At 38.1% G+C, this 14993-nt stretch overlaps 1 protein-coding gene across 11 annotated transcripts in view; it reads left to right on the top strand.

The window, feature by feature from the left end:
- Positions 1 to 14993, top strand: part of INPP4A (inositol polyphosphate-4-phosphatase type I A) — a 94603-nt gene that overhangs the window by 50185 nt on the left and 29425 nt on the right. For 7 of the 11 annotated variants that reach the window (XM_059466081.1, XM_059466076.1, XM_059466073.1 and 4 more), the window contains 12 exons: positions 185 to 229; positions 1705 to 1823; positions 1940 to 2056; positions 3053 to 3132; positions 3562 to 3673; positions 4548 to 4638; positions 5308 to 5455; positions 8260 to 8390; positions 8756 to 8860; positions 9619 to 9727; positions 11357 to 11374; positions 13808 to 13991. In XM_059466081.1, the coding sequence (XP_059322064.1) occupies positions 185 to 229; positions 1705 to 1823; positions 1940 to 2056; positions 3053 to 3132; positions 3562 to 3673; positions 4548 to 4638; positions 5308 to 5455; positions 8260 to 8390; positions 8756 to 8860; positions 9619 to 9727; positions 11357 to 11374; positions 13808 to 13991 (1259 nt within the window). The remainder of the gene's footprint in view (positions 1 to 184; positions 230 to 1704; positions 1824 to 1939; positions 2057 to 3052; positions 3133 to 3561; positions 3674 to 4547; positions 4639 to 5307; positions 5456 to 8259; positions 8391 to 8755; positions 8861 to 9618; positions 9728 to 11356; positions 11375 to 13807; positions 13992 to 14993) is intronic. The other 4 variants (XM_059466083.1, XM_059466082.1, XM_059466077.1 and 1 more) reach the window with 1 other exon arrangement.

Below are 14993 nucleotides of genomic sequence, written 5' to 3'. Positions count from 1 at the left end.
AATTATTAGATACCAAGGATTACCAGATAAATGTTTTAGATACCAGTCATGGCTCACTGAATTAAAGAAAAATATTTTTGTATAAAATGTATTTTCTTTCTCTGTGTGATTGCAACTTCAGGAAAGAATTCACAGGGCAGTGATGTGAATTGTCTAATCTTGTGGTAATTTTTCTGTTTTACAGGAAACATTCAGGATCCAGATGAGCCAATTTTAGAGTTCAGTTTAGGTAGGCTTAGTGATTTTCATGCTAGTTTTGATAATGTGTGCTGTTGAATATGTATGAGGTTTTGTAAGTGTTGATTTTGAAGTGCATTTCATATAGTAAAGTTTGCAATTTTGCTCTGATTTTTATGGAGATGGGGTACAGCTTTTGTCCTGCTTGTACAGTATCTTTTGATAAGCAGCCAGCAGTTTCATTTTGTGGAGTTTCTAAAAGTCTGTAACTAAAATACCAGTCTTACAAAATTTTAATGTTTACTATGTGATGATGATGATGATGATGATTATTATTATTATTTGTTTACTTTGTTTATGTGAAGATGCAGTGAAACTCCCTTCACTGTCAGTTAATCAGCAGTTCAGGTCTTCAAGCAAACTAGAGATTTGCTGGAAACACCATTTTAGGGCAGAATGGTTTCTAAGAATTGCGAATTACACCTAACTTCTTTCCTGGGGTTTTTGCTGTCAATTGATAATGCAAGATGCAGAAGTGACCTGAATTGTGAGATGGTTGAATTTGGACAAGAAGCTTGTGCATTGACTCACCTCACTTGAAGAATGAATGAATAATATTTTCTTGCTGAAAATTCAGTCCACATTTTCAACTGCAGGATGTTTTTCTTGGCTTTATAGTGGACTTTTATTTGAAAGGTTATCCTCTTAACAGTAGGCTAATGAAAAAATAGAAAATTTTCTCAGTTGTGTGTAATTGTGTTATAAATAATAATCTTAACAAGCATTCTCAGAATTGAATGAGGTATTTCAGTTATTTTCAGATAAATAAAAATATCTAGAATTACAAAGCTGTTTAGCTAAATTTCAGCATTTACTTCATGCACATAGCTGAAGCTGAGTTGGACCACACTGTAGCTACCTGTATCTAGACAGATGGAATTTCACTCTGAAATTTAATGTTATTGTGTAGAGTGACTCGTGGAAATTTTTGGAAATTGTTTCCTACTCACCATAGTCCTTTTCCCAGCAGTTAAACTCACAGTAACATTTTAGAGGAAATAAATTGCTGTCATCTTGCAATTGCAAGCTGGTTTTCCTCAGCAGTGCTGCTTGATCAATGTTCAGGCGCTTCTGTTGGTTGTCCCTGGGCAAATGCCATTTGATAATGGGCTTAATGGAGCGTGACTTGGAATCAAATGCAGCCAGGTCATGAGATTCCCAGGGGAAAAGCTGCAGGTGGGCTCTTAGGATGAGCTTTCCAAGGGGTGGATAGGCATGTATTAGAAGAGAACAAGTTTAAATTGCGGCTCCAGAGCTTGGAGCCAGGCTGAGCTGGTTGCATGTTTACTGTTTGCGTGCACAAAGGTGAGTGATGTCTGCTTTTATAGTGTGGTGATAGAATGAATATGAAGCCCTTTGTGGTTTGATTGCTCAGGGTGTATAATGTGGTTTTATAAAAATGTAGAGTCTTACAGCACCTTGAAAAAGATCCTGAATCTAAATGTATTTATCTGTTGCATACCTAAGCTTGCAGTGAGCTGCTAACTCCATCGCTAGATCGAAAACCAAATAGTTTTGTAGCAGTGAGTGTAACTACGCCTCCCCAGGCATTCTGGACGAAGCATGCACAGACTGAAATTATTGAGGTGAGTGCTCAGATACTTCTAGATTAGATTTAAAATCAAAGCTAACACAGGAATCATTTCTTTCCTAACAAATATAATCTTGCATTAACTTTTGCCTTTTTTGTTTATGATTACAGGGAACAAGTAATCCTATCTTTCTAAGCAGCATTGCCTTTTTCCAAGACTCTCTTATCAATCAAATGACACAAATCAAACTCTCCGTGTATGACGTCAAAGATAGATCTCAGGGAACAGTAAGTTTGCTTTATTCTGTTGCCTGCCCAGTCAGTGGAGCAAGAAAGTGAGAGGCAAAGAGATAAAATTAGTAACTTCTGTGGAAGAAAACAAAGGGATAGCAGCACTGATCATACAGAAAGCAAGATGGGTAGGGAAAGGAGGAACAAATGAGATTGGCTTGGCAGAGTGAGAAGCATTGCCACTTTTCTCAACTAAGGTTTGTCTGCAGCAAATTTGGAGACCATGGATTTAAATAAAAAAGATCCTGTCATTTGTCCTCTTACATTGTGGACATAATTAGCGAACTAGGTAATGAATAGGATCTAACATCCCTAACTGAGGCTTCTAGCCTCTGCCAAAATGCCAGAATGAAACATTCCTTTGAAACAGAACATCTAAATTCTGGGAATCACTGATACATTACATTTTGTTCAGGGGTAAGATTTGTTCCTTTACTGAAAAAAAAACTTTCAGTGTCAGCGCTCCCATGTTGCTACTTGGATTTTTGGACAATACAGGCTGTTTATTTTCCCACTGTTGTCCAGAATACTGTTTCAGGCCCAATGTGTCTGCTCTTCCATGGCTTCCTCAGGGACAGCAGAGCTGTTCCTGTCTGTTCATGGAGAAGCTCTAGGGAAAAATTAATGCCTCCAGGGGAAGTAAGTTCTTCACAAGGAGACAAATTTGGGTCAATGATGCGGCCTGAGCCCTGTTCAGCCCTTGCTTTCAGTGTTCCTGAATTGCTTGACCTAAGCTCATATATACTGAGATGCCTCCATGTATATCCTAGAGAAACAAAAATGCATATTGTCCTCTAGTGGAAGAAAAACTTTTAGAATTTATCAAATATATTAAATTTCAAGAGATTCTAATTAGTTGTATATGGTATATTTAGTTATGATTTTGCTCTTGGACTTCTATGCATGATAATTGTATTTTGCACTTCAGTGCTGTGGTAAAAGCCTTTGTTCGCTGTAAAGGTAAATAAAATTCTGGAACTCATCTTCTTTCAGATGTATTTGTTGGGTTCTGGGACATTCACTGTAAAGGATCTTCTTCAGGAGAAGTACCACAGGTTGCACATAACACTAAGGTTTGTAATATTTTCCTTCTTTTAACTGTTAATTCTTCAAAACATGCTTAAGATGAGATGAAAACCTCTTATGTCATGACTAAGTTGAAATGAACCTAATTAAACTCCCTTGTTTTGATATCAGGTATATTCTGATTATCAAAATGTGTGAACACATGCATCTCTTCTCATTGTCATGTTACCCTCAAATGTATAAGCTGAGCACAGAGCACTGCCTAGGCTGCCTTCATTCCATGCAGCATCCTTGTGGAATAAGGGGAATGTTCTCCTGTTGGACTAACCCATTATAAAATTATTACAAATGAAGTTGAAAAGCTTCCTGTTTAAACTGCTATTGAAGTTTGAAGATTAATACCCTTTTATAAGTGTTTCCTTGTTGATGAACAGGTCCTCCTCCAAAAAAATCTCAACGCAGAGTATTTGTTGCAGGTCGGCTGAAAGTGACCGTGTTGGTAACATCACAGTTATTGGATGGCAGATGGAGGAAAAATCTGACCAAAGGCCTCCAGTGACAAGGTCACCTGATACCATTAATGGAAGGGTGAGTTTGAGCATTGGACCAAATTCAGAAGAATGCAGATTTATTGCCAGCATTGAAATAAGCTAGGTTGACATCTGCCATCAACTATCCTGTCCATCTTGATATTTAGTAGAGCTTTACATTTTCAAAATACTGTAAGGAGCAGCCTAATGGTGATGAAGCCATTTTGAGATTTGCAGAGCTCTTGGTGCTCATGTGCGGGGTTAAAAGTCTTGGGAAAATAATTTTAATTTAAAATTATTAAGCTTTAGTTATCAAGTATTCATGTTCTTCATTGGAAGAGGCTTCTGGTACTGTTCATTAGTGCACTTGGTGCATGGATTACCAGTTTCAGAGACATGTGGTATTTTATTTCACATTGTGGATAGGAAGGTACCATTAGGCAAAACTGTAATGAAGATGCTAGGGAATTCCCAGAACTGTTTGAAAGCAGATATTTGCAGTACTTTCTCAGCCTAGACATATATTTAATTCTGCAAAGCTTGTGTTTTGAGTATCTTGGTGATCATTGCACTCTTATATGTGTATTATATTCACACTGTGCACTAGAATCCCTTCTTATCCTCCAGATCCGTTCATGACTATTGATGCAATACCTGCAAGGATTCTGGAGCTGTGCTAGCATAAGTAATTGAAAGTCTGGATGAAAATTTTTGTAGTATTTTGAACTGTGCATAGAAGTAAATAGGATTTATTATTTCAGCCTGAAATATTTTTTATTCACAGTAGAAATATTTGAAATATTTATTTAAAGCATGTGTGGAGTTAGATATTTCTTTGAAGTCTTTCTGATAGGTCATCACTGCATATTGTTTGGGCACTGAGGTTTCATTCTTTACTATTTCTGATTTTTCTTGTTTTTGTTCTTGTTCAGACTGTGTTGCCAGTTGATGAAAGTTTAACAGAATCCTTAGGAATCAGATCCAAATATGCTTCATTGCGGAAGGATGCACTACTGAAATCTGGTAAGCTGCCCTGGGCTGTAACAAATGAGCTTTAGGTATCAGTAAAAGCTGATCTGCCCTGTGTGCCTGTGGCCCCAGGGCATTTCAGCAGATGTTTCATTTGAATAGGAGCAGGCTGCTGATTGACCAGTCCTTTGAGGGTCATACCAGAATAAATCATTTTATCATATGCACTATTCTGTATTGTAAAAACAGCAGAGGCAAACTCTTGCCATTAGATTGACTGTAATATAACATTTTTCATGCAATTTCATAGTCTATTCCTAAACAATTGTTGCAGGGTGAGGAGAGGGTCAGAGTAAAGCAAATTGCTTTACAAAAAGAATCTTGCAGAGGAGTTAGCTTTCCAGCAAATGATTGCGTGAGAGGAAAATGCACAGTACATAGACAATAAAAAGGGCATTTTAAAAGGTGAATATGTATTTAATTTAGCTTCTTTAGCAGTGTAGTAAGTCATTTGGAGTGGAGGCTTTTCCTGCAAACACTTGGAGAATGGCCATTGCAGAATGACCATGCCTGCAAAAGGCAGACTGATGCCTGCTTAAACCAGATCTTTATAGCAGGGTGTTTCATCATAGTGAACTGAAGCCATTTACTTTAAGAAAGAAGAGACTTTGTACACTTTTAAGTCACATCCTAGGCTTAAATAACATGGTTTTAATTCTTTAGTGTTTGGTGGTGCCATTTGCCGCATGTATCGTTTCCCAACCACTGATGGAAACCACTTGAGAATCTTGGAGCAGATGGCAGAGAGCATCCTGTCACTGCACATCCCTAGACAATTTGTGAAGCTGCTTCTAGAGGAAGATGCAGCAAGGTGAGTTTTGAGATGGTTTACATGTGCAGTAATACAGCAGTGATGTGGCTGTTACTGAGTTACAAAGGCATAAATGTATCTGTGTTAATGCACTGACTACTCGGTGAGATAAGAAATGGCTTTGAGAGTCAGAAGAGTAGTTTTGAATGGAAAACAAAACAGAATAAAAGCAAGTAAAATGAAATGCTGTAGTACAGTAATGACATGGCCTCATTTTAGGAGGTGTGAGGGAGAAGGAAATCTGTTAAGCGTTTTGTAGGTTTAGTCTGAATTTGCTTTTTTGAAGCAATTAACTTTCTTCCAGGCAACATACTCCTTTATGATTGTTTCTTCCCTACATTTGTAGGCTGTGGTTTGCAAATCTAATGTTTTATGTACTCTTTGTAAAGGCCAAGATTAGAATGTTAAAGCATTTTAGCTGCGTTTTTGAGTATTGGGCTTTTATTTTGACTGTATTTTAATCAAATCCTATAGATTTTAACTAAGTCTGACCTTAATTAATACTAACTGGTGTTCTCGTTTTTGTATATTAGGACATTTCAATTCCTTTGGAATATTGTGAAATAAAATCATGGGTTAATCCATTCATTGTAGGTATTTTCATATTTTGTGAAAATGACAAACTCTCACAGGAAGGTGGCAGAGACTTTTTGTAATGCATGGGAAAGCTAATTGAGTTTCTGAACTTTCTGATGTTATGTTTTTAGTGGTGTGTGCTTAGATTCTAGAAATTGAATGCTCTATCTTGTTCAGCTATCCGACTACAACCTTGGTGGAGCAGGCTAGGGGTATGCCATTGCACATTTAGTCATGAGGTATTTGTTTTTTATTTTGCGTCTTTGTTTCTCTACAGCTTTCCTCACAGTAGGTTTAAAAGCACCTATTCATTATACAACCATAATAATAAAGAGTTGGGAAGCTTATCCATAAGATGCCATGTATGATGGATGAAGGTTAAGGACTTGAATATAAGGAGAATTCAGGGTGAATGAGCAAAAAGATGTGTCTTTCAGTAAGACTGTAGACAGTGAAGTTAGAGGCCTTGGCCATGAATTGTGACTGTTCAGAGGCTCTTGCTAAAATCATGCAGAGATTGGTGGATGCCTGTTGTAAACAGGTACAGGTTAATAGCAGCCCAGGTGATTGTTAATATGACCTTGTATATGTCCACTGGGTAATGTGGCTCAGAGGTAAATAGGACTTCATGTAATTACTGAGAAAGGCTCCCTTGTCTCTGTTCAGTTGAGGTGACCGTCAATAATGTGCACAATCACACTTTGTATTCATGGAGTCACTCAAATTTGACCAGGTGCTCTGTTCTCCCTTCTCAGTGCTGCAGCCCGGAGGAATGACAGACAGCTACACAAGCACAGCTGTTTCTGTCTTCACATCCTGGTGACTTTTAAAACATCCTTGGATAATCACAACTGTTGTCTCTTAGATAAAACTCTTCTGGGCCAGAGCCCTTTGAAAGGAAACATTTACTGGGGGATGTGACATTTTGACTGCCTATTTATTTATGGCATCCATATTCCTTGCTGCTTGGCTCTAAGGGACAAACAAGTAAACTTGAAGTGGTAAGCTGTGAATTTACTTCAGTAAGACCAGGGCTCAGATGCATGGCTGGTTTTGAGCAGGGAGTTTGACAAGGTAATCATAATAGCATCTTATGCAGAAAGCAAGTCAATCTGATGTTTTTCTTGGAAATTTAGTTCTTTTTGATAATATTCAAAGTACTGTGGAGTGGGAATTGCTCTGTGAAATGCTGTCTTAAATTATACAGAGACAATTGGTTAAAACTATGGAATTAGGAATATTGAGAGAATTGCAAAAAGAAGTGCTGGATCCTTCTGACAGATGATTGTTCTACCTTTTCCGGGGTAATGTGCTATTGAATTTAGTCTGGTGTTGACCTGTTTATTTTTTCCCCTTTCTTCCTTCATTCCAAATAATACACTAATCCAAGAAGAAAGTAATACAAATGTGACATGAAATACACTGTTCACAGCAGTGAAATACTGTTCACTGCTGGGGAACATTATGTAACAGAGGATTGCCATGTGTGACTGGAAACCTGGCCGTTGGGGTACAAGGGGTTTTCCTGTTTGTATCTGTGGATGTCCAGTCCTCCTTTATTCTACCCTGAGTGCCCAAAATCCTGGATTTCAGATGAAGATTTTTTTGGTTCATCTTCAGTCTCTCCAAACCCTTAATGCTTAATGCTTGCAGTCTCTCCAAACCCTTAATGCTTACACTTCTTAGGCTTTCCCTGGCCTTGCAAACTGTTGTGTACCTACCTTACCAGTGAATATACTCCTTGTACCTACCATCAGATTGGTGCTAATATCCCACTTAACCTCTGTCAGAGTTTTTAATTAAAGAGCCACCACAGTTCAGTAAAGTGTCCTTAAAAGGTCCTCATTGTCCCAAGTCACCTGACACAAGACAGTTCCCATCATTTACCAATCCTCATATAGTTGAAGAGCTCCTGCAGAAAGGTGGGAAGTTCTGCTTATGATCAACACCTGAGGCTCCTGGGGGAAGTACAGTGTATTCTGCCTGTGAGGAAGCGATTTACCTCAGAGTAGTGCTCAGCCTGTGCTCTGACATGTGCTTGTGATGTGTGTTTGGAAGTTTGGGATATGTGTTGTTTCCAGTCTGGTGAGTAGCTCAGACATGGTAAATTGAGAGTGTGTCAGCTGAGGATGGTGTTTTGTTGATAAGATGTGAAACTCATTCCTGGTCAAGTGGACTATGGGCATAAATGCCTCTCTTTCCCTCCCTCCCCAATTTTTTTCCCCCAGGGTTTGTGAACTAGAAGAATTGGGAGAACTGTCTCCTTGTTGGGAAAGCCTTCGTCGACAAATAGTTACGCAGTACCAAACAATTATTTTGACTTACCAGGAAAATCTGACTGACCTGCACCAGTATAAAGGTGATTTTATTTTATAAAAACATGATTCTTCTCTACCAGGATTGTTAGTGCTTCTCTGAAATTGGGAACCCAGAAGGTTTTATGATGAGTAAACAATGTTATTATATTTTCTGTCTTTATTAATAATTATTGTGAGTTTGCTAATTACCGGGGAATATTTGTCTATTCTTTTTGTTCTCTTATCTTACTCTGAAAGTAGAGGACAAGGCATGAACAGTAACAGAAAGATTTTGGTTTGTTTTTTCTTTTTAATTTTCTCTGCTTTACTTTCAGCACATAGCAAATGATGAATAAAGCTTCTTGAATGTTTTAATGTAGGCACAAGGAGAAGAGTTTTATGCCTAATTTTGTCTTGCATTTCTCAGGTCCTTCATTTAAAGCCAGTAGCTTGAAAGCTGATAAAAAACTGGAGTTTGTTCCTACAAATTTACATATACAGAGGATGAGAGTCCAGGATGATGGAGGATCAGGTATTAGTTTCTCTTTCTTCACTGATCTTGTTACTTTTCTCTCCACTTTTTAAAATTTCCATCGTCAACCATACAGCCAAGTTTCTACAAACTATAGTAGTAGTGCTACTTGGCATTTTTGTAGCACCTTCTATTCTCAGATTCCAAATCTCTTTACAAAAGAAGAGATGGAAGTATAATTATTGCTGTTCTACAGGTGGCAAAACTAGGTTCTGCAGTTAACTGAACTCTAGGTGGCACAAGTTAGCCTTTGTAGTAGGGTTGGGTTTAGCTGCTGCGTCCTTTCCAGACATTCTGACTGTTGTTTCTTGTTAAGTTTGTGTGCTTTTTCTCCAGAATCAACCTGTGTGGCAATGCAAAATCACATTTTTTCACATCAAGCTTGTTTCATTGTAAACAATCTGGGCTTTCCCTTCTTTTAGCAGTAATTCCCTGTGATCATGAACACACACTTGTGTCCATGTGAGGGATTCCAGTAATGGCAAGCTTGGTATACAAACCAGTGTTCAATACTTCTTTTTCACAGTCCATCTTCTAGATCAAGAAACATAGGACCTGCATTCATGTATGGGTCTTTCACCTGAAAAAGTATTTGATGGATTTCCAGGACCTCTAGAACAGCTCAGTTTTCCATTTCTTTCAAACCTTGGCAAAGTTTTCTAGAAATTACTTTCAGAAAAGATTTTGAGCTTACACAATTGTTTGTCCACGTAAAAGATGACAGGTTTTCATTTGTGAGTCCTTTTTGTCCATCCCAGATCAGAACTACGACATAGTCACCATAGGAGCACCAGCAGCTCATTGTCAAGGCTTTAAATCAGGTGGCTTGAGGAAAAAACTGCATAAATTTGAAGAGGCAAAGAAACAGTAAGTAGAAATAATATTGTGACAGCTATTATTGTGCCTTTTCCTCCTGGTCCATGCTCAGTTACTTGGAAAATCATTCCATTCTGTTTTTATTTCATTCAATAGTACTACTATACAATATTTTGAATTGAATATTTTTCTGTGCATTTTTTTTCCAAAGAAGGAGAGGGAAAACAGTTTCTTCCTTATATTACTGTATTTATTTGTTTACTGACAGACTCTTTCTAAGAGTCTTTTTATGAAAACTGTAATTTTTCTGAATACTTGTTGATTCATTTAATTTAGTTATTTTAGGTGTTGGGTTTGGGTTCTGCCCAATTGTGGGTCAGAACATTTGCTGAACATCCTCAGCTGCACTACATCATGCTTCAACCCATTATTTTCAGGAGACTTTCACCCCTCTCATAGCTTCCAGGTCCTGTTGCTGAGCTCTCTTTAGTAGGAACCTGCTGTGCCTGATTAGTAAATTCCTTGTTGACAAAATGGATTTAGTTCTGAAAGTATTGCTGGAGGCTTTCCTGCATTGCCTAAGGTTTATGCAGAGATTGGGCTTCTGAATTTGTTCTCTGCCCTACAGGCAGGATACTTGACCCCAGTGGGGTCTACAGGGACTGCCCAGTGGCCTCTGTGGAAGAGTGGATGTATGAGCTAAAGGGATTGCAGAAGCTGGGAAGGTCACATTTGCTAACATGGCACCCACTCCAGCTCCCAGAGAAGGGAGAGTGCTGCAGGGTCTGCATTGCTTCTGCTACTCTGTGGAGCATTTGAGACACAGGAGCAGCAGGACATGGAGTTGTTGTAGTCAGGGAAAAGGAGACCTTGATAATGTCCTTCCAAATAAAGGATTAGTAGGATTTGGAGCTGATAGGACAAGGGAATGACGTGGGAATCAACTGCAGAATTAATTTTGGCTGCAGAGAAATGAATAGCAGCATTTTGTGAATGTCAATCAGATACGAACTGATAAACAGATTGGTGCAAAAACACCTAGTGTAATTACTCAGGCTGACAGAGTGCACTAGGATGGGACTAGAGGAAACTGTAAACTTGGGAACACTGGTATGCAGGTTCACCCTTTCTCTTCTTTTGATACCACTTTTGGTCTTTGAAATAACCCCCTTCTGTCAGTGTAGCCACTGAAGTGGTTCTTGCTCCTGCAATAGCTAATTTCCCAAGGGGATTTGTTCTTTTTCCCCTCACCCAATAATTAAGTTGAATGGAGAGTTTAATTTCCATCCAGAACTTTTCCTCTAAGCTTTTCAGAACTGTTCCTTCTGGGTCCATGAAAACTGCAGGTTCAACATTTGAAGAACAACTTTCATTTTAAATGCATCTATGTAATTAAAAAAGCCAGTATAGTAGAACTGAGATCCATCTCCTCAGTTTCATTGTTACATTCAGTTCCTTCTTCTTTCATTGGCATAACTGTGCTTGGTGCATTCACAGCATTTCCCCAGATCAACTCATGGTCATCTGGCAATCTGTGTTTTTTTGCTTACAACTTCACATACCCATCTTATTGAAAACATGACTCAAATAAGTTATTTCCCCAATCATACTTTGTTTTGTTTCTGCTTTTGGTATTTGCTAACAATCTGCTAATTTTATTTTGGTTTTTTGTTTTTGTAGCAGTTATGAGGAGTGTTGGTGAGTTTTCTGTTTCTGAGAGTTCTATAGAGGGTTTCTGTTCTCTGGGTTGTTTTATTTTCCTTTGTTTGGCAAAGATCTGGTGTGTTTTAAAGTGTGCAGGGCTTTTTAATGTCATGCATCATGGCATCCCTAATTGTGCTCTAAGTAATTGTAGCTGCTTTGTAGAACATGATGTGTGAATGAACTTCATTTCATCTGCAATGTTTGTTTGCAATGAACAGCTAACTTCTGGCTCTCTCTGACCATAAGAAGTTAAAAAAACTGAAAATCAGAACACAAGCATTTTATATATTTTTCTTTGTTATTTCCAGTGAAAACTATCTGGAATGAGAAACTTTTCTGCCAGTGATGGAAGATAATTAAGATAATTTTTTGTATTTTAAAACCTTGATAGTGACAGATTTGGCATGATGTATACTTTTGTAATCCATGTCTTTATTTTAACATTTTCACATAATATTTTTTCTCATTTTGTGGTGTTCAGTGCTATCAAAAGCAGACATTACCGGGTGGTTCAAAAATGCAGAAATTCTGCTCTAAATTACTCTTATTAAGGTTGAACCTCTAATTCACTGAGAATTTAAGTCTGTATTACAGTTTGCTGCTATAACACAATGAGAGCTGTTCATTTGAAAAAGCAATTGCAGGTTGGAAAGTAAGTATATGTGAACTTTACACCATAATTTTTTCCCCAGTCATCCTAGCAAATGTTTATTATTAAAATATAATAATTCTAAATCCAATCTCAATATGCTGCATGGCCTTTTCTGCCAACTATGTCTTTATGCATGTTAACCACACTGTTGTGGAAAGAAATTGCTCAGAGGAATTGTCACTAAGATCACCAGTCACTAGCAAGCACAAATCAAGTACAGAGAAAGCCCTAAAACCAGAGATTAATTTGCTGTATGGGATAGCAGTGCTCTTTGCCCCTTGGGTAGGTGGGCAGAGCACAAACAAGAAAACTCTTCCAGGAATCACTTCTGAGTTACATCCTTTGATAACACATCCCTCATCTTTCTTTTGTAATGGAGCTCAGGCAGACAGTGGCATTAGGCTTCTCCCTTGCCTTAATATCCATTAAGGGATAAGAATTGGAATTGTGACATGATTTTGAACACAACCCTCGTTTCCTACCTCACAGATACACTGCAGAAATGAACAGCATTGCTCTAAGGGTAGCAGAGTTCCCATTCCTTGGAGGTCATGATCTGTTCCTGAAAAAGAAACCCCTCTTCATGTAACCTCTCAGCAGGGCTGTCTCCATTTAACAGTGCTGAGATGGGTGCAAACAGTAGGTTCTTCTGTACTGTCACTATGCTGAAGCCGTTCATGACTGGAAAAAAAAAATAAAATTAAGGTAATACACAATAGGTGTCCTCTCATGCTTGATGCCTTGTCAAGAATGGATATTGCACTTGGCACGGCTGGAGATGATGTAAGGCCTAGTATTTGGGTACCTTTCCTACTGGGAAGGAATAACCCAGCATTTTGCTTGACAAAGGGAGTAGTTGTCAGTCGGTTCCAAATAATTAACTAAGAGCACTTCAACTTAGAGTAATTTTCTAAGTTAAAAGGCAGCTTTTGTGAATGATTCTCAAGTGGGATCAAATTACCCTTTGTAAGTGTCATTCTTTCTCCAGTAGTTGTAGACCATCTGTCTTGGATTGGATAAGCAACTTCTATCGACATCTAAACTTAAAAGGCATAATCTGTTCTCCACTGTCAAATAAGCAGTTTTAGTGTAGCTGCATTATCCCCATGTAAAGATATGTTTGTCCCTAGTTTAGTATTTTAAGTGTGTGCTAACAGAAACCACACAGAGAACAGTGTCCTTGGATCAGCCTGAAGATGCATGTTGATTTTTTACATATCATAAAATTGCTTTTTCTGGTGTGATTTGATTCTGGTCTGTAATAGGGGAAATTATATACTTGCAGAAGGACTTTTTTGCTAATACAGCAGTGTTTGCATTATGGCTCTGGGTGGCATTTCTGTTTTAGAAGAAGCACAGATTTTATTTTCATGATGTTAGTAGGTATATGATAAAACATGTTTGTAAGCAAGGCCTCAGTGAAGTATCTGTGTTGTAAGGAGAGGGAGAATGGAGCAAGATGTCTCTGCAAAAGGTGGTTCTGTACCTGATGGCAAAATCTGTCACCCACCTCAGCAAAACTGTCCCTCTGGTGTGCAAACTCTGCCCACAGCCCCTTGGTATTAGGGATTAGTAAATCTGCATCTGTATACTTTTAGTAAAGGCAGAGAAGTCTCTAGCATCATGTTCCTGCTGTGCAATTGCCCACTGGACTTTCACTGTTGTTCACTACTTTAGGTACATTTTTGTTGTCTGCCATTAATTCCCCAGCATGCCACTGTAATGTGTGTCCCTCTAGATCAATTTCTCCCCTAAAATCCGTCTTTCTTTCTCAGCACTTCAACAGGTTCCCAGTCTATAATATACATCCCACAGGACATCGTTAGAGCAAAGGAAATTATTGCACAAATCAACACCCTGAAAACACAAGTCAGTTATTATGCAGAAAGGCTCTCAAGAGCTGCCAAGGATAGATCAGCTAATGGCCTTGAAAGAACACTTGCCATCCTAGCAGATAAGGTAGGAGAATAATTCATCTCCCTGCTGAAGCACAGTGTATTGCTTGTTCTCTCTGTACCTTTAGTAGTTTTTCTTGAAACATCTGTTTTACCTTTTTCAGTAGAGTGTTGTAACATGCACAGACCTAAACAAAAGTTATATAAACCTTTAAAAGTTCCTGGTTTTATTTATGTATCTCCTACTTTTGACACTCTTGCCTTTACCTCCTCTTGAAAGTGCAGTGTCCTCGGATTCCCTCTATTCATTCATCACATTGCAGTAATGTGCATTCTTCACTTTCTTTTATCTCCTTTTCTCCATAACCACCTGGGATTTTTTTTTAATGTTCTGAGTCATCTGTCAAGCAGCAGCAACTGTGTGAAAGTTAATGAAACAATTCTGTATTTTTCCACTGGTGAAATAAGGAATAATGGTGACATAACCTTTGCTTGAATTATAGTAATGTAAACAAGTTATTTCTTGATGTGCTAACAAAAAACCAGACTGGATCCACAGATGAACACAATCTTACAGGGAGAAAAAACCCAAATACATTTTTACTGACCTCTTCTTTCCTTGAAGCAGATCTGAAGGCTCTAAAAAGCAGTAGGGGCCAATCAGCTTGACATATATTGTCCCAGTGGAAGGGATACACATACAACCTTGTATAACAGGACCTCATGTAAATGTGTTATTTATTATAAGACTCATTCTAAATTAATACAGTGTATAATTTTTCTATGAGATTTTCTACAGCTGGATTATGTGCATATATAACATATTCATGTCTTGTTTGTTGTTATTTTAGTAGACACATAGGCCACATAATTTTCCTATTCATATGGCTTACAGAAATCCTTTAATACAACACAGCTAAATAAGACAGGGAACAAATTGCATTGATTAGTGGGTTATACCTTCAGCCCTCCTCTTAAATATTTTTATGATTTCAGACAGGATGATTGGGGTGAAACCTGATCCTTCTGGTGTGGCAGCTGTTGTGTGGGGTATAAAAATCATTTA

The sequence above is a fragment of the Ammospiza nelsoni genome, chromosome 2 (assembly GCF_027579445.1).
Source record: "Ammospiza nelsoni isolate bAmmNel1 chromosome 2, bAmmNel1.pri, whole genome shotgun sequence".
Lineage (NCBI taxonomy): Eukaryota > Metazoa > Chordata > Aves > Passeriformes > Passerellidae > Ammospiza > Ammospiza nelsoni.
The sequence above is the reverse complement of the archived record's forward strand: the minus strand, read 5'-3'. Positions and strand labels throughout refer to the sequence as shown.